General features: G+C 45.3%; 1 protein-coding gene across 7 annotated transcripts in view; it reads left to right on the top strand.

The window, feature by feature from the left end:
- The window catches only part of lpp (LIM domain containing preferred translocation partner in lipoma), a 479,626-nt gene that overhangs the window by 246,759 nt on the left and 212,975 nt on the right, over positions 1-19,892 (top strand). For all 7 annotated transcript variants that reach the window (XM_064952655.1, XM_064952654.1, XM_064952659.1 and 4 more), the window contains 3 exons: positions 1,994-2,254; positions 2,841-3,033; positions 6,279-6,529. In XM_064952655.1, the coding sequence (XP_064808727.1) occupies positions 1,994-2,254; positions 2,841-3,033; positions 6,279-6,529 (705 nt within the window). The remainder of the gene's footprint in view (positions 1-1,993; positions 2,255-2,840; positions 3,034-6,278; positions 6,530-19,892) is intronic.

Below are 19,892 nucleotides of genomic sequence, written 5' to 3'. Positions count from 1 at the left end.
CCTGCAAGCACACCTGTAGCCATTCACTGTTACCCTGCAAGCACACCTGTAGCCATTCACTGTTACCCTGCAAGCACACCTGTAGCCATTCACTGTTACCCTACAAGCACACCTGTAGCCATTCACTGTTACCCTGCAAGCACACCTGTAGCCATTCACTGTTACCCTGCAAGCACACCTGTAGCCATTCACTGTTACCCTGCAAGCACACCTGTAGCCATTCACTGTTACCCTGCAAGCACACCTGTAGTCATTCACTGTTACCCTGCAAGCACACCTGTAGCCATTCACTGTTACCCTGCAAGCACACCTGTAGCCATTCACTGTTACCCTGCAAGCACACCTGTATCCATTCACTGTCACCCTGCAAGCACACCTGTAGCCATTCACTGTCACCCTGCAAGCACACTTGTAGCCATTCACTGTCACCCTGCAAGCACACCTGTAGCCATTCACTGTTACCCTGCAAGCACACCTGTAGCCATTCACTGTTACCCTGCAAGCACACCTGTAGCCATTCACTGTCACCCTGCAAGCACACCTGTAGCCATTCACTGTCACCCTGCAAGCACACCTGTAGCCATTCACTGTCACCCTGCAAGCACACCTGTAGCCATTCACTGTCACCCTGCAAGCACACCTGTAGCCATTCACTGTTACCCTGCAAGCACACCTGTAGCCATTCACTGTTACCCTGCAAGCACACCTGTAGCCATTCACTGTTACCCTGCAAGAACACCTGTAGCCATTCACTGTTACCCTGCAAGCACACCTGTAGCCATTCACTGTCACCCTGCAAGCACACCTGTAGCCATTCACTGTTACCCTGCAAGCACACCTGTAGCCATTCACTATTAAACACTGTGAATCTGAATCTGACACACACATCTCCTCTGTGGGGAAAGAAGTCACCCCCCCCAAAAAAAAATATAGAAATTGGACACGTCAATGGTGAGATATTGCTCAGCATTGAGCTACTGAGGAACTCACTTCCTGTTACTGAGAGTCCAGTTGTTTCCTCTTCCCAGGGATCACTGGGACAACATATCTCTGGGATTTACCACCATCCTCGCCCAGCCAGCTACAGTCAGCAACATTTTCCTCTTGCACTGCCAACGTACTGTCATGGCATCCTCCACCCAACAATTTATCCCCTCCCTCCCTCCCTCCCTCCCTCCCTCCCTCCCTCCCTGCTAGCATGCTTTATTACCCTTAGTTTATGTCTGGAGGAATTGGGCCAGGGGAGTGAGGGCTTTTGCTGTCCAGGGTTTGAGTCCCAAATGGCACCCTTTTCCCTATATAGTGCACTACTTAAGTAGTTCACCTTACAGGCACTATATGGGGAAAAGGGTGCCATGTGGGAGTCAGACCGAGGTAGACTAGAGATTGATATGGATGAAGCAGGCTGGGTAGTTAGTCTGGAGATCGATATGGAGGAAGCAGGCTGGGTAGTTAGCCCAGAGATTGATATGGAGGAAGCAGGCTGGGTAGTTAGCCCAGGGATTGATATGGAGGAAGCAGGCTGGGTAGTTAGTCTGGAGATCGATATGGAGGAAGCAGGCTGGGTAGTTAGCCTGGAGATTGATATGGAGGAAGCAGGCTGGGTAGTTAGTCTGGAGATTGATATGGAGGAAGCAGGCTGGGTAGTTAAGCCTGGAGATTGATAGCCTGCTTCCTCCATATCAATCTCTGGGATAACTACCCAGCCTGCTTCCTCTATATCAATCTCTGGGATAACTACCCAGCCTGCTTCCTCTATATCGATCTCCAGACTACCTACCCAGCCTGCTTCCTCCATATCAATCTCCAGGCTAACTACCCAGCCTGCTTCCTCTATATCGATCTCCAGACTACCTACCCAGCCTGCTTCCTCTATATCGATCTCCAGACTACCTACCTAGCCTGCTTCCTCCATATCAATCTCCTGACACTCAGTGTTCGGCAGAGGATTAAAGGAAAGGGTATTTGATTTAAAAATCGTTCTATTTCACAGAACTCTGGAACTCTGACCAGTCCCAACGCTCCGGTGACAGGGTACAAACGTATGGTCATCCCCACCCAGCCTCCTCTGACGGCCACCAAGAAGTCCTCTCCCAAAGCCGGGGCTCCAGGCGGAACACTGCCCCGGCCCCAAGCGGAGAACTCCTCCTCAGCCTCCATACTGGCCAGGCCCCAGTTCCAGACGGCCCCCCAGCCAGTCCCAGCCTCCTACGCCACAGCCTCCACCCCCAGCCAGCCCACCTTCAACGTACAGGTGTCAATCAATCATTTTAATTAATCAATCTATCTATCTGTCTTTATTGGCCCAATTTATTGTCTCATTGCTATAAGATCAATAGCAAACAGATCACTTGCAGTCATTGATATCAAGTCCTTGATCCTATCCTACTGCCATTTTATCTTTGGCCACTGCAGCTGTGTGTCTCACAGAGCCCTTCAAGCTGAGCTGTGTGTCTCACAGAGCCCTTTAAGCTGAGCTGTGTGTCTCACAGAGCCCTTCAAGCTGAGCTGTGTGTCTCACAGAGCCCTTCAAGCTGAGCTGTGTGTCTCGCTGAGCTGTGTGTCTCACAGAGCCCTTCAAGCTCAGCTGTGTGTCTCACAGAGCCCTTTAAGCTGAGCTGTGTGTCTCACAGAGCCCTTTAAGCTCAGCTGTGTGTCTCACAGAGCCCTTTAAGCTCAGCTGTGTGTCTCACAGAGCCCTTTAAGCTCAGCTGTGTGTCTCACAGAGCCCTTTAAGCTGAGCTGTGTGTCTCACAGAGCCCTTTAAGCTCAGTGGAGTCTCACAGAGGTTGGGAGAAAGGATCAATTGAAAAACTGAGTAATCTTCTTCTTTTCCCCAGGTGAGGTCTGCCCAGCCCGGGCCCCAGCACCAGTCCCCTGGGCCCCCCCAGCCCGGGCCCCAGCACCAGTCCCCTGGGCCCCCCCAGCAGTTTTCCCAGCAGCCCAACAGGAGCCCGGTCCAGTACATGGCTGCCCAGCCCAGGGGCCCTGATTTCGCCTATGGGCCTCCCCAGCCAGGCTTCGCTCCTCAAGGTGACTACCCTACCAGACATCAGTGTTTAATAGACATCAGTGTTTAATTAGAACTTCACATTCAATTATTTAATTCCTGAAGTGGAGAATTTAGATTGTTAAAATAAGAATTGGATTCAATCTTAAACTTATGGAATTGGAATTAGACTGTTTGATTTGGAATTGAATTGGAAATGTAAAAAAAACAAAACAAAAACGATTTTCCACTTAATGGATTCGTTTTTAGTCATTTCATCTAGTATAGCTAGGCTGTCTGAACAGTAGCATGATTCAGGGGTTTTCAAACTGGGGGCCGTGGTCCGCAGATCAAATCAAATCAAATGTATTTATAAAGCCCTCCTTACATCAGCTGATGTCTCAAAGTGCTGTACAGAAACCCAGCCTAAAACCCCCAACAGCAAGCAATGCAGGTGTTGAAGCACCGTTTTATGTTTAGTTATTTTAGAAAACTATTTGGGGGGAATATCGCGAGCTGCAACAGAATACCATTTTGTGGATACCATTTTTATCTCTCTGCATCCAGTATTTTATTTTACCTTTATTTAACTAGTCAGTTAAGAACAATTTTTTATTTTACAATGACGGCCTAGGAACAGTGGGTTAACTGCCTTGTTCAGGGGGTTAACTGGCCTAGGAACAGTGGGTTAACTGGTCTAGGAACAGTGGGTTAACTGCCTTGTTCAGGGGGTTAACTGGCCTAGGAACAGTGGGTTAACTGGCCTAGGAACAGTGGGTTAACTGGTCTAGGAACAGGGGGTTAACTGGTCTAGGAACAGTGGGTTAACTGCCTTGTTCAGGGGGTTAACTGGTCTAGGAACAGTGGGTTAACTGCCTTGTTCAGGGGGTTAACTGGCCTAGGAACAGTGGGTTAACTGGTCTAGGAACAGGGGGTTAACTGGCCTAGGAACAGTGGGTTAACTGGCCTAGGAACAGTGGGTTAACTGGTCTAGGAACAGGGGGTTAACTGGCCTAGGAACAGTGGGTTAACTGGTCTAGGAACAGTGGGTTAACTGGTCTAGGAACAGTGGGTTAACTGGCCTAGGAACAGTGGGTTAACTGGCCTAGGAACAGTGGGTTAACTGGCCTAGGAACAGTGGGTTAACTGGTCTAGGAACAGTGGGTTAACTGGCCTAGGAACAGTGGGTTAACTGGCCTAGGAACAGTGAGTTAACTGGTCTAGGAACAGGGGGTTAACTGGTCTAGGAACAGTGGGTTAACTGGTCTAGGAACAGTGGGTTACCAACTGAGGCGGTCTCTACCAACTGAGGCAGTCTCTACCAACTGAGGCAGTCTCTACCAACTGAGGCGGTTTCTACCAACTGAGGCGGTTTCTACCAACTGAGGCGGTCTCTACCAACTGAGGCGGTCTCTACCAACTGAGGCGGTTTCTACCAACTGAGGCGGTCTCTACCAACTGAGGCAGTCTCTACCAACTGAGGCGGTCTCTACCAACTGAGGCAATCTCTACCAACTGAGGCGGTCTCTACCAACTGAGGCGGTCTCTACCAACTGAGGCAATCTCTACCAACTGAGGCAATCTCTACCAACTGAGGCGGTCTCTACCAACTGAGGCGGTCTCTACCAACCGAGGCGGTCTCTACCAACCGAGGCGGTCTCTACCAACCGAGGCGGTCTCTACCAACCGAGGCGGTTTCTACCAACCGAGGCGGTTTCTACCAACCGAGGCGGTTTCTACCAACCGAGGCGGTTTCTACCAACCGAGGCGGTTTCTACCAACCGAGGCGGTCTCTACCAACCGAGGCGGTCTCTACCAACCGAGGCGGTCTCTACCAACCGAGGCGGTCTCTACCAACCGAGGCGGTTTCTACCAACCGAGGCGGTTTCTACCAACCGAGGCGGTTTCTACCAACCGAGGCGGTCTCTACCAACCGAGGCGGTCTCTACCAACCGAGGCGGTCTCTACCAACCGAGGCGGTCTCTACCAACCGAGGCGGTTTCTACCAACTGAGGCGGTCTCTACCAGCTGAGGCGGTCTCTACCAACTGAGGCGGTCTCTACCAACTGAGGCGGTCTCTACCAACTGAGGCACACAGGAACATCAAAAAACATAAAAAATGAACTGTAAACATTTCACTCAGGGGGACATTTCAAATGTTGTATTATGTCTATATGCAGTGTTATAACAATAAATAGTTAAAGTACAAAAGGGAAAATAAATAAACATAAATATGTGTTGTATTTACAATGGTGTTTGTTCTTCACAGGTCACACATCTTGCTGCTGTGACGGAACACTGTGATGTCACACTGTGATGTCACACTGTGATGTCACACTGTGATGTCACACTGTGATGTCACTCTGTGATGTCACACTGTGATATTTCAGAATTTAAAGACTGACCTGGAATTTGTATTTAATCAAATGGAATTGACAGGGAGAGGGAATTGAATTTGAATTGAATTTGTGGAATGAACCCCAACATTAAAACCCTCCGGGTGCAATTCTAACCTGTCCCATGGCATGTGAAAATGACTTGATAACCCGCTGGAATGCAGTTAGGAACCATTACAAAATACCGGGTAGCACTGTGAAAGCAAAGACACTGTGAAAGCAAAGACACTGTGAAAGCAAACACACTGTGAAAGCAAACACACTGTGAAAGCAAAGACACTGTGAAAGCAAATGCACTGTGAAAGCAAAGACACTGTGAAAGCAAAGACACTGTGAAAGCAAATGCACTGTGAAAGCAAAGGCACTGTGAAAGCAAAGACACTGTGAAAGCAAAGGCACTGTGAAAGCAAAGACACTGTGAAAGCAAAGACACTGTGAAAGCAAAGGCACTGTGAAAGCAAAGGCACTGTGAAAGCAAAGGCACTGTGAAAGCAAAGACACTGTGAAAGCAAAGACACTGTGAAAGCAAAGACACTGTGAAAGCAAAGGCACTGTGAAAGCAAAGACACTGTGAAAGCAAAGGCACTGTGAAAGCAAAGGCACTGTGAAAGCAAACGCACTGTGAAAGCAAAGGCACTGTGAAAGCAAAGACACTGTGAAAGCAAAGGCACTGTGAAAGCAAAGACACTGTGAAAGCAAAGGCACGATAAAATGCATTTTTATTGTGTTTACAATTCAGTCTGTGTTACAATGACAGATATCGTGTAATTATTGTATTTTTTTCAATACGTTAGTATAATGTACAAGTCATTATTGTAAAAGAGAATATGTTCTCAATGACTTACCTGGTTTAAAAAAAAAAGTCACAATAAATGAATGTACATTTGTGGCAGGCTACCCAGAGCAGGCCTACCCGGGAGCAGGAGGGTACGGGGGAGAACCAGGAGGGTACGGGGGAGAACCAGGAGGGTACGGGGGAGAACCAGGAGGGTACGGGGGAGAAGCAGGAAACACCTGGAGACCCCAGCCGACCAATGCTGCTGCTCCTACCCAGCAGAGCTTCCCACAACCTGTCCCGAAGAAGACCTACATCACTGACCCTCCTGCCAGCCTGGCGCCTCCTGTACACCTTGCCCCACAGAGGGTAAGAACTGACCCTACACAACTACACACTGACCCTACACAACTACACCTTGACCCTACACAACTACACACGGACCCTACACAACTACACACCGACCCGACACAACTACACACGGACCCTACACAACTACACACCGACCCTACACAACTACACACTGACCCAACACACCTACACACTGACCCAACACAACTACACACTGCCCCTACACAACTACACACTGCCCCTACACAACTACACACCGACCATACACAACTACACACTGACCCAACACACCTACACACTGAACCTACACAACTACACACCAACCCTACACAACTACACACCGACCCGACACAACTACACACGGACCCTACACAACTACACACTGCCCCTACACAACTACACACTGACCCTACACAACTACACACCGACCATACACAACTACACACTGACCCAACACACCTACACACTGAACCTACACAACTACACACCAACCCTACACAACTACACACTGACCCGACACAACTACACACGGACCCTACACAACTACACACCGACCCTACACAACTACACACTGACTCTACACACCTACACACTGACCCAACACAACTACACACTGACCCAACACACCTACACACTGACCCAACACAACTACACACTGACCCAACACAACTACACACGGACCCAACACACCTACACACTGAGCCGACACAACTACACACTGACCCTACACAACTACACATGGACCCAACACACCTACACACTGACCCGACACAACTACACACTGACCCGACACAACTACACACTGACCCTACACACTGACCCGACACAACTACACACTGACCCTACACACTGACCCAACACAACTACACACTGACCCAACACACTTAGCCCTGCATGATAACTGATGGAAATGAAGTTATCCCATTATCCAAAGGCTATTACTTTTCTGACATGGCTAGAAATTATGCATAGAACATATTCTGTGTCCAGGGCTTGTAGAACATTACCAGGGCTTGTAGAACATTACCAGGGCTTGTAAAATGTCACCAGGGCTTGTAGAATGTCACCGGGGCTTGTAGAACATTACCAGGGCTTGTAGAACATTACCAGGGTGTGTAGAACATTACCAGGGTGTGTAGAACATTACCATGGCTTGTAGAACATTACCATGGCTTGTAGAACATTACCAGGGCTTGTAGAACATTACCAGGGCTTGTAGAACATTACCAGGTTGTGTAGAACATTACCAGGGCTTGTAGAACATTACCATGGCTTGTAGAACATTACCAGGGCTTGTAGAACATTACCAGGGCTTGTAGAACATTACCAGGGTGTGTAGAACATTACCAGGGCTTGTAGAACATTACCAGAGCTTGTAGAACATTACCAGGGCTTGTAGAACATTACCAGGGCGTGTAGAACATTACCAGGGTTTGTAGAACATTACCAGGGCTTGTAAAACATTACCAGGGCTTGTGGAAATGTCACCAGGGCTTGTAGAACATTAGCAGGGCTTGTAGAACATTACCAGGGCTTGTGGAATGTCACCAGGGCTTGTAGAACATTACCAGGGCTTGTAGAACATTACCAGGGCTTGTAGAACATTACCAGGGCTTGTAGAACATTACCAGGGCGTGTAGAACATTACCAGGGCTTGTAGAATGTCGCCAGGGCTTGTAGAATGTCACCAGGGCTTGTAGAACATTACCAGGGCTTGTAGAATGTCACCAGGGCTTGTAGAATGTTACCAGGGCTTGTAGAATGTCACCAGGGCTTGTAGAATGTCACCAGGGCTTGTAGAACATTACCAGGGCTTGTAGAATGTCACCAGGGCTTGTAGAAATGGTGGTATACTAGCTTGGCTAGTATCCAAAATACAAAGTCCCACAGTACCAACACAACATTACTCATAAATGGAGGAATGATATTTATGTATTTTTATATTTACAATATATACTGTATCACTACTGGGGTCTCTAAGCAACAGGAGTTATACTGGTTTAACTGGTGAATATGAGTTATACTGGTTTAACTGGTGAACATGAGTTATAATGGTATAACTAGTTAACAGTAGTTATGGTATAACTAGTTAACAGTAGTTATAATGGTTTAACTAGTTAACAGTAGTTATAATGGTTTAACTAGTTAACATGAGTTATAATGGTTTAACTAGTTAACAGGAGTTGTAATGGTATAACTAGTTAACAGTAGTTATACTGGTTTAACTGGTAAACATGAGTTATAATGGTTTAACTAGTTAATATGCGTTATAATGGTTTAACTGGTAAACAGGAGTTATACTGGTTTAACTGGTAAACATGAGTTATAATGGTTTAACTAGTTAATATGCGTTATAATGGTTTAACTGGTAGACATGAGTTATACTGGTTTAACTGATAAACAGGAGTTGTTGTCACCTCTCAGTTGTTTAATCACCAATGACATATACATATTTATCATCTTTACCAAACTGACTGAAATACAACTGACTGCCTGGGGTTTCCCTCGGTCTGTATGGTGAAATACATTGGAACTGTGTGTGGGAACATTTAGACCATTACAAGATGGCCGACACTGGGTTTCTCTTCCAATGTACATTTATGATCAATTTCTCTCAATCTCAGTATTCACTGTTCAATTCAAAATAGGGCTGACAAAAATAAATAATCGAGTTAATTACAGGATTTGCTGTGATTATTGAAGATTAACCGTAAAGAATTTGCTCAAATTTAGCCGTAATTTTGTAATTAGATTTGAATTAGATGTAATTAGATTTGAATTAGATGTAATAAAATTTGAATTAGATGTAATTGGATTTGAATTAGATGTAATAAGATTTGAATTAGATGTAATTAGATTTGAATTAGATGTAATTGGATTTGAATTAGATGTAATTAGATTTGAATTAGATTTGAATGAGATGTAATTCGATTTGAATTAGATGCAATTAGATTTGAATGAGATGTATATAGATTTGAATTAGATGTAATTAGATTTGAATGAGATGTAATTAGATTTGAATTAGATGTAATTAGATTTGAATTAGATGTAATTAGATTTGAATTAGATGCAATTAGATTTGAATTAGATGTAATTAGATTTGAATTAGATTTGAATTAGATGTAATTCGATTTGAATTAGATGTAATTAGATGTTTAATATAATTAGAAGAATGTTGACGTCTTGATTTTCATGTATTTACGGGTCAACATGTGAAAACAGCCATTTCATGTGTTAAAACTATGATTTACACATGTGAAACTGCAATTCCACAAGTGTTTTTGGAGGGAGGTGTGTGTGTGTGTGTGTGTGTGTGTGTGTGTGTGTGTGTGTGTGTGTGTGTGTGTGTGTGTGTGTGTGTGTGTGTGTGTGTGTGTGTGTGTGTGTGTGTGTGTGTGTGTGTGTGTGCTTGAGATGGCAATGCAACAGGAGCATCTTTAATCTTTTATTTTTAACCTTCACTGAATAAACAGTTGTTTTAGCCTTTATGAATTATGAACAGTTGGGGTTTTACACCATCGGATTTGATCTGGCTCAGTACAGTCAGCCTGTTTCTCTTGATGTTCACCTGCTCATCATCGCCGTCTAAACTCTTTGGCTTTCATTTGACTTAAGATTACGATTACCTATCTGAGGTGTACGGTACTAATTGTTCAAGGAGGTGGAACTAAAGATCTAAACAGAAATATGAAATATAAACGCAACATGTTAAGTGTTGGTCCCCAGTTTCATGAGCTGAAATACAAGATTCCAGAAATGTTCCATACTCACAAAATTCTTATTTCTCACAAATGTTGTGAAAAAATGTGTTTCCATCCCTGTTAGTGAGCATTTCTCCTCTGCCAAGATAATCCTTCCACCTGACAGGTGTGGCATATCAAGAAGCTGATTAAACAGCATGATCATTACACAGGTGCACCTTGTGCTGGGGACAATAAAAGGCCGCTCTAAAATGTGCAGTTTTGTCACACAACACAATGCCACAGATGTCTCAACACAATGCCACAATGCCACAGATGTTTTGACAGAGTGTGCAATTGACATGCTGACTGCAGGAATGTCCACCAGAGCTGTTGCCAGCTAATTTAATGTTCATTTCTCTACCATAAGCCGAGGCGGCTTAGAGAATGTGCCAGTACTTCCAACCGGCCTCACAACCGCAGACCACGTGAAACTACGCCAGCCAGGCTTCTTCACACGTGTGATCGTCTGAGACCAGCCACCCGGGCAGCTGATGAAACTGTGGGTTTGCACAACCAAATCATTTCTAAACAAACTGTCAGAAACCGTCTCGGGGAAGCTCCTCTGTGTGCTCGTCGTCCTCACCAGGGTCTTGACCTGACTGCAGTTCAGTGTCGTAACCAACTTCAGTCTGAAAAATGTTCACGTTCGATGGCCACTGAGACGCTGGAGAAGTGTGCTCTTCACAATGAGTCCCGGGTTCAACTTTACGGGGCAGATGGCAGACAGTGTGTGGCGTCGTGTGGGCGAGCAGTTAGCTGATGTCCACGTTGTGAACAGAGTGGTGCCCCATGGTGTAGGTGGGGTTATGGTATTGGCAGGCATAAGCTACGGACAACAAACACAATTGCATTTTTGAATGCAGAGATACTGCAATTAGATCCTGAGGCCTATTGTCATGCCATACAAGCTGATCAACTCTATGGGAAGGAGATGTGCCGCGCTGCTCGAGGCAAATGGTGGTCACACCAGATACTGACTGGTTTTCTGATCACACCAGATACTGACTGGTTGTCTGATCACACCAGATACTGACTGGTTTTCTGATCACACCAGATACTGACTGGTTGTCTGATCCACGCCCCCCTACCATTTTCACAGGTATCTGTGACCAACAGATGTATATCTGTATTCCCAGTCATGTGAAATCCATAGATTAGGGCCTAATGAATTTATTTCAATTGACTGATTTCCTAATATGAACTGGAACTCAGTAACATTTTTGAAATTGTTGCATGTTGCATTTGTTCAGTGTATAATGCTTTGAAGTGTTCTTCTCTCATTGTAATCAGTTTGATCATATTGTTGTGCAGGTTTATTATTTAACATTTAAATTACCATTTGTTTTTTAGACGTTATTTTTAGAGACCACAGATGCTGTGCTACTTCTCTCATCTCCTCTCCTCTCCTCTCCTCTCCTCTCCTCTCCTCTCCTCTCCTCTCCTCTCCTCTCCTCTCCTCTCCTCTCCTAATGTCTCCTCAGAGCTCCTCTCCTCTCCTCTCCTCTCTCCTCTCCTCTCGTCTCGTCTCGTCTCGTCTCCCCTCCTCTCCTCTCCTCTCCTCTCCTTTCCTCTCCTCTCCTCTCCTCTCTCTGTACTGAAGGATCACTTTGTACCTCAAATATTTTATAAACAGTTCTGTTTTAATCTTTCGAAGAATATCTGTCTTTCCACGATCTGCTTTGGGGATATGAAACATCGACTAACATTACAGAATTGCAATCCTCTGGTATTGATATAAACTGTGTATATCACTGATGTTATGCCAAGTGACAGTCAGGGCTACTGTCTTCTAGTATTGATATAACATGTATATAAGTGACAGTCAGGGCTACTGTCTTCTAGTATCGATATAACATGTATATAAGTGAAGGTGTGAAGGTCAGAGCTACTGTCTTCTAGTATTGTCTCTGTTAGTTTCTTGGGCTCTGTTCCTCTGCTGCTTTGAAGCCTGTGGAAATCAATTCCACACAAGAAAAATAGTTGTGAGATAATCAATTCAATTCAAAATACTTAATTTATCCCACAAGGGGCAATTATGCACCAGTACAGATATCTAAAAATAAGCTACACTGAGTAAACAAAACATTAAGAACACCTGCTCTTTCCATGACATACTGACCAGATGAAAGCAATGATCCCTTATTGATGTCACTTGTTAAATCCACTTCTATCAGTGTAGATGAAGGAGAGGAGATGGGTTGAAGAAGGATTTTTAAGCCTTGGGACAATTGAGACATGGATTGTGTGTGTGTGTCATTCAGAGGGTGAAGGGGCAAGACAAAATATTTAAGTGCCTTTAAATGGGGGTATGGTAGTAGGTGCCAGGTGCACTGGTTTGTGTCAAGAACTGCAACGCTGCTGCATTTTTCACACTCAATAGTTTCCTGTGTGTATCAAGAATGGTCCACCACCCAAAGGACATCCAGCCAACTTGACCCAACTGTGGGAAGCATTGGAGTCAACATGCATCCCTGTGGAACGCTTTCAACACTTTATAGAGTCCACGCCCCGACGAATTGAGGCTGTTCTGAGGGCAAAAGGGGGTGGGGGGGGGGGTACAACTCAATATTAGGAAGGTGTTGTTAATGTTTGGTATACTCAGTGTACAAGAACATACAACATAATCACAACTACACAGCACCAATAGTTATTGAAAGGCATGATGTGTTATGATCAAAGAGTAGTAAAAATCATGTTTAAAATTCAGCCACAATTTTATCCCCATAGGATTACAGTAGCTGGAATGATTTGTTCTCGGTTGTTCTAGAAGACCACAGTAGAATGATCCGTCTTAAATGGAACCATATCCCCTTAGGTTCCATAGGGTTTTGGTCAAAAGTAGTGGACTATGTAGGGAATCGGGTACCATTTGGTTATACAGCCTTATCCTCACTCAGTTCTACCTCGGAGACAGCTATTGTAGTCTAAACACACACACTCACACACAGCCGTCGACAATCTCTGGAAAGTACGAGGTCCTTTCCTTAAGTATCTTGTAATTCAAGGATTTTATGCACCAGAACAACCAGGGCCTTCGGGAATCACTCATCAAGGACTGTATTTTACTAAATACAAATTAGATACCGCATTCATTGCAGCAAGCATCTTTATGTATTAAAATAAAATAAACTAATTAATTTTTGTTCAAAACAATAGTCTACATGTTTCTTGAGAAGACTGCTCTGATTTCCCAGTAAGGTACCGTTTATTAGATTTGTGAACATGCCTTTGATTTTAGATAAAAGCAAATTCCTGACTTCATTAATATAGGATATATTATTATTATTATTATTATTATACTGTATGTATTCATCTGTGTTTTATAGTATACAATCCTATATCACCAGCTCGGGGCGGCAGTTTAGCCTAGAGGTTAGAGTGTTGGACTAGTAACCGCAAGGTTGCAAGTTCAAATCCCCGAGCTGACAAGGTACAAATCTGTCGTTCTGCCCCTGAACAGGCAGTTAACCCACTGTTCCTAGACTGTCATTGAAAATAAGAATTTGTTCTTAACTGACTTACCTAGTTAAATAAAGGTAAATTAAAAAGCATGTCTGTTTTATAGTATACAGTACTATATCATGTCTGTTTTAAAGTATACAGTACTATATCATGTCTGTTTTATAGTATACAATACTATATTGTGTCTGTTTTATAGTATACAATACTATATTGTGTGTTTTATAGTATACAGTACTATATCATGTCTGTTTTATTTTTATTTTACTTAACCAGGCAAGTCAGTTAAGAACAAATTCTTATTTTCAATGACGGCCTAGGAACAGTGGGTTAACTGGCCTAGGAACAGTGGGTTAACTGACCTAGGAACAGTGGGTTAACTGGTCTAGGAACAGTGGGTTAACTGACCTTGGAACAGTGGGTTAACTGGTCTAGGAACAGTGGGTTAACTGGTCTAGGAACAGGGGGTTAACTGGTCTAGGAACAGTGGGTTAACTGGCCTAGGAACAGTGGGTTAACTGGTCTAGGAACAGTGGGTTAACTGGTCTAGGAACAGTGGGTTAACTGGCCTAGGAAAAGTAGGTTAACTGGTCTAGGAACAGTGGGTTAACTGGCCTAGGAACAGTGGGTTAACTGGCCTAGGAAAAGTAGGTTAACTGGTCTAGGAACAGTGGGATAACTGGTCTAGGAACAGTGGGTTAACTGGTCTAGGAACAGTGGGTTAACTGGTCTAGGAACAGTGGATTAACTGGCCTAGGAACAGTGGGTTAACTGGTCTAGGAACAGTGGGCTATATAATGTCTGTTTGATAGTATACAGTACTATATTGTGTGTTTTATAGTATACAATACTATATCATATCTGCTTTACAGTATACAGTACTATATCATATCTGTTTTTAGTATAAAATACTATATCATATGTTTTATAGTATAAAATACTATATCATGTCTGCTTTATAGTATAAAATACTATATCATATCTGCTTTATAGTACACTGATACACTGTTACGTTGTGCAGCACACAGCTCCAACCAGGATGTAAAACCAAAGCACTGTGAGTGGCCCATCTTCCACTTGAACCTCCTTTTCCTCGTCCCACACAGCTCAGACACCCATACATGACACAAGACATGCCACCAGAGGTCTGTCTGAACTACTGGCACACAGCTCAGACACCCATAACCCACAAGACATGCCACCAGAGGTCTCTTCACAGTCCCCAAGTCCAGAACAGACTATGGGAGGCTCCCAGTACTGCATAGAGCCATGACTACATGGAACTCTATTCCACAGTACTACATAGAGCCATGACTATATGGACCTCTATTCCACAGTACTACATAGAGCCATGACTACATGGAACTCTATTCCACAGTACTACATAGAGCCATGACTACATGGAACTCTATTCCACAGTACTACATAGAGCCATGACTATATGGACCTCTATTCCACAGTACTACATAGAGCCATGACTACATGGAACTCTATTCCACAGTACTACATAGAGCCATGACTACATGGAACTCTATTCCACAGTACTACATAGAGCCATGACTACATGGAACTCTATTCCACAGTACTACATAGAGCCATGACTACATGGAACTCTATTCCACAGTACTACATAGAGCCATGACTACATGGAACTCTATTCCACAGTACTACATAGAGCCATGACTATATGGACCTCTATTCCACAGTACTACATAGAGCCATGACTACATGGAACTCTATTCCACAGTACTACATAGAGCCATGACTACATGGAACTCTATTCCACAGTACTACATAGAGCCATGACTATATGGACCTCTATTCCACAGTACTACATAGAGCCATGACTACATGGAACTCTATTCCACAGTACTACATAGAGCCATGACTACATGGAACTCTATTCCACAGTACTACATAGAGCCATGACTACATGGAACTCTATTCCACAGTACTGCATAGAGCCATGACTACATGGAACTCTATTCCACAGTACTACATAGAGCCATGACTACATGGAACTCTATTCCACAGTGCTACATAGAGCCATGACTACATGGAACTCTATTCCACAGTACTACATAGAGCCATGACTACATGGAACTCTATTCCACAGTACTACATAGAGCCATGACTACATGGAACTCTATTCCACAGTGCTACATAGAGCCATGACTACATGGAACTCTATTCCACAGTACTACATAGAGCCATGACCACATGGAACTCTATTCCACAGTACTACATAGAGCCATGACTACATGGAACTCTATTCCACAGTGCTACATAGAGCCATGACTACATGGAACTCTATTCCACAGTACTACATAGAGCCATGACTACATGGAACTCTATTCCACAGTGCTACATAGAGCCATGACTACATGGAACTCTATTCCACAGTACTACATAGAGCCATGACTACATGGAACTCTATTCCACAGTACTACATAGAGCCACGACTACATGGAACTCTATTCCACAGTACTACATAGAGCCATGACTACATGGAACTCTATTCCACAGTACTCTACATAGAGCCATGACTACATGGAACTCTATTCCACAGTACTACATAGAGCCACGACTACATGGAACTCTATTCCACAGTACTACATAGAGCCATGACTACATGGGACTCTATTCCACAGTACTCTACATAGAGCCATGACTACATGGAACTCTATTCCACATCAGGTAACTGATGCAGCAGTAGAATCAGATTTAAAAAAACAGATAAAAATACACTTTATGTTAAGGAACAGCGGAGACTGTGAAGAGACACACACACAGGCACACACACGATAACACACGCACTAGACACACGTACACATTCAGTTTGTGTTGTAGATATGTGGTAGTAGAGTAGTGGCCTGAGGGAACACACTTAATGTGTTGTGAAATGTAATGTCATGTTTTTTTATTGTATATTACTGCCATAATTTTGGAGACTAATGTGGATCCATAATAAACCCCAGGAAGAGTAGCTGCTGCCTTGACAGGAACTAATGGGGATCCATAATAAACCCCAGGAAGAGTAGCTGCTGCCTTGGCAGGAACTAATGGGGATCCATAATAAACCCCAGGAAGAGTAGCTGCTGCCTTGGCAGGAACTAATGGGGATCCATAATAAACCCCAGGAAGAGTAGCTGCTGCCTTGGCTGGAACTAATGGGGATCCATAATAAACCCCAGGAAGAGTAGCTGCTGCCTTGGCAGGAACTAATGGGGATCCATAATAAACCCCAGGAAGAGTAGCTGCTGCCTTGGCAGGAACTAATTGGGATCCATAATAAACCCCAGGAAGAGTAGCTGCTGCCTTGACAGGAACTAATGGGGATCCATAATAAACCCCAGGAAGAGTAGCTGCTGCCTTGGCAGGAACTAATGGGGATCCATAATAAACCCCAGGAAGAGTAGCTGCTGCCTTGACAGGAACTAATGGGGATACGTAATAAACCCCAGGAAGAGTAGCTGCTGCCTTGACAGGAACTAATGGGGATCCATAATAAACCCCAGGAAGAGTAGCTGCTGCCTTGACAGGAACTAATGGGGATCCATAATAAACCCCAGGAAGAGTAGCTGCTGCCCTGGCAGGAACTAATGGGGATCCATAATAAACCCCAGGAAGAGTAGCTGCTGCCTTGGCAGGAACTAATGTGGATCCATAATAAACCCCAGGAAGAGTAGCTGCTGCCTTGACAGGAACTAATGGGGATCCATAATAAACCCCAGGAAGAGTAGCTGCTGCCTTGACAGGAACTAATGGGGATCCATAATAAACCCCAGGAAGAGTAGCTGCTGCCTTGGCAGGAACTAATGGGGATCCATAATAAACCCCAGGAAGAGTAGCTGCTGCCTTGACAGGAACTAATGGGGATCCATAATAAACCCCAGGAAGAGTAGCTGCTGCCTTGGCAGGAACTAATGGGGATCCATAATAAACCCCAGGAAGAGGAGCTGCTGCCTTGACAGGATCTAATGGGGATCCATAATAAACCCAGGAAGAGTAGCTGCTGCCTTGGCAGGAACTAATGGGGATCCATAATAAACCCCAGGAAGAGTAGCTGCTGCCTTGACAGGAACTAATGGGGATCCATAATAAACCCCAGGAAGAGTAGCTGCTGCCTTGACAGGAACTAATGGGGATCCATAATAAACCCCAGGAAGAGTAGCTGCTGCCTTGACAGGAACTAATGGGGATCCATAATAAACCCCAGGAAGAGTAGCTGCTGCCTTGACAGGAACTAATGAGGATCCATAATAAACCCCAGGAAGAGTAGCTGCTGTCTTGACAGGAACTAATGGGGATCCATAATAAACCCCAGGAAGAGTAGCTGCTGCCTTGTCAGGAACTAATGGGGATCCATAATAAACCCCAGGAAGAGTAGCTGCTGCCTTGACAGGAACTAATGGGGATCCATAATAAACCCAGGAAGAGTAGCTGCTGCCTTGACAGGAACTAATGGGGATCCCTAATAAACCCAGGAAGAGTAGCTGATTGGAATGTGTTCAGAGACTCAGCTAACCACCTCCGCCAACGGCTTCATAAGGAAATGCATCTGTGACGTTGTCCCCTCAGTGAAGGTTCACTGCTTCCCCAATCAGAAGCCCTGGATTAACACAGAGGGCGGTGCTAAACTAAAGGACAGCGCGACAACACACAGCGCCATCGTAGACAACCCTGAGGCTACTGACGAGGACAGCAAGTACAAGAAGTCCCGTTACTGTGCAGAGGCACAGTCATCAAACGAGCGAAAAGGATCAATATAGGACTAAGGTGGAATCATATTACACAGGTTCTGATGCCGCCTGTCGCTGTGGCAACAGTCCGTTACAAATTACAAAGCACGTCCCAGCTGTGATCTGTCCAAGGTTGTCTCTCTACCAGACGAACTCAAAGGATTTTATAGTCCCTTTAACAACAAAGTGCCATACTCGAGAGCCCCGGCCGACCCAGAGGATTGGGGGATCTCTCACTCCGAGGCCTACCCAGAGGACTGGGTGATCTCTCACTCCGAGGCCGACCCAGAGGACTGGGTGATCTCTCACTCCGAGGCCGACCCAGAGGACTGGGTGATCTCTCACTCCGAGGCCGACCCAGAGGACTGGGTGATCTCTCACTCCGAGGCCGACCCAGAGGACTGGGTGATCTCTCACTCCGAGGCCGACCCAGAGGACTGGGTGATCTCTCACTCCGAGGCCGACCCAGAGGACTGGGTGATCTCTCACTCCGAGGCCTACCCATAGGACTGGGTGATATCTCACTCCGAGGCCGACCCAGAGAACTGGGTGATCTCTCACTCCGAGGCCAACCCAGAGGACTGGGTGATCTTTCACTCCGAGGCCGACCCAGAGGACTGGGTGATCTCTCACTCCGAGGCCTACCCATAGGACTGGGTGATCTCTCACTCCGAGGCCGACCCAGAGGACTGGGTGATCTCTCACTCCGAGGCCGACCCAGAGGACTGGGTGATCTCTCACTCCGAGGCCGACCCAGAGGACTGGGTGATCTCTCACTCCGAGGCCGACGTCAACTGTCAGACCTTATATAGACAGGTGTGTGCCTTTCCAAATCATGTCCAATCAATTGAATTTACCACAGGTGGACGCATATCAAGTTGTAGAAACATTCTCAATTTTGATCAATGGAAACGTCATTGTGTGGTGGTTAGAGCAGGTAGCCTAGAGCAGGTAGCCTAGTGGTTAGAGCAGGTAGCCTAGTGGTTAGAGCAGGTAGCCTAGTGGTTAGAGCAGGTAGCCTAGTGGTTAGAGCAGGTAGCCTAGTGGTTAGAGCAGGTAGCCTAGTGGTTAGAGCAGGTAGCCTAGTGGTTAGAGCAGGTAGCCTAGTGGTTAGAGCAGGTAGCCTAGTGGTTAGAGCAGGTAGTCTAGTGGTTTGAGCAGGTAGCCTAGTGGTTAGAGCAGGTAGCCTAGTGGTTAGAGCAGGTAGCCTAGTGGTTAGAGCAGGTAGCCTAGTGGTTAGAGCAGGTAGCCTAGTGGTTAGAGCAGGTAGCCTAGGGGTTAGAGCAGGTAGCCTAGTGGTTAGAGCAGGTAGCCTAGTGGTTAGAGCAGGTAGCCTAGTGGTTAGAGCAGGTAGCCTAGTGGTTAGAGCAGGTAGTCTAGTGGTTAGAGCAGGTAGCCTAGTGGTTAGAGCAGGTAGCCTAGTGGTTAGAGCAGGTA

The sequence above is a fragment of the Oncorhynchus masou genome, chromosome 31 (assembly GCF_036934945.1).
Source record: "Oncorhynchus masou masou isolate Uvic2021 chromosome 31, UVic_Omas_1.1, whole genome shotgun sequence".
Taxonomy (NCBI): domain Eukaryota; kingdom Metazoa; phylum Chordata; class Actinopteri; order Salmoniformes; family Salmonidae; genus Oncorhynchus; species Oncorhynchus masou.
This window is presented reverse-complemented; position numbering and strand designations above follow the sequence as displayed.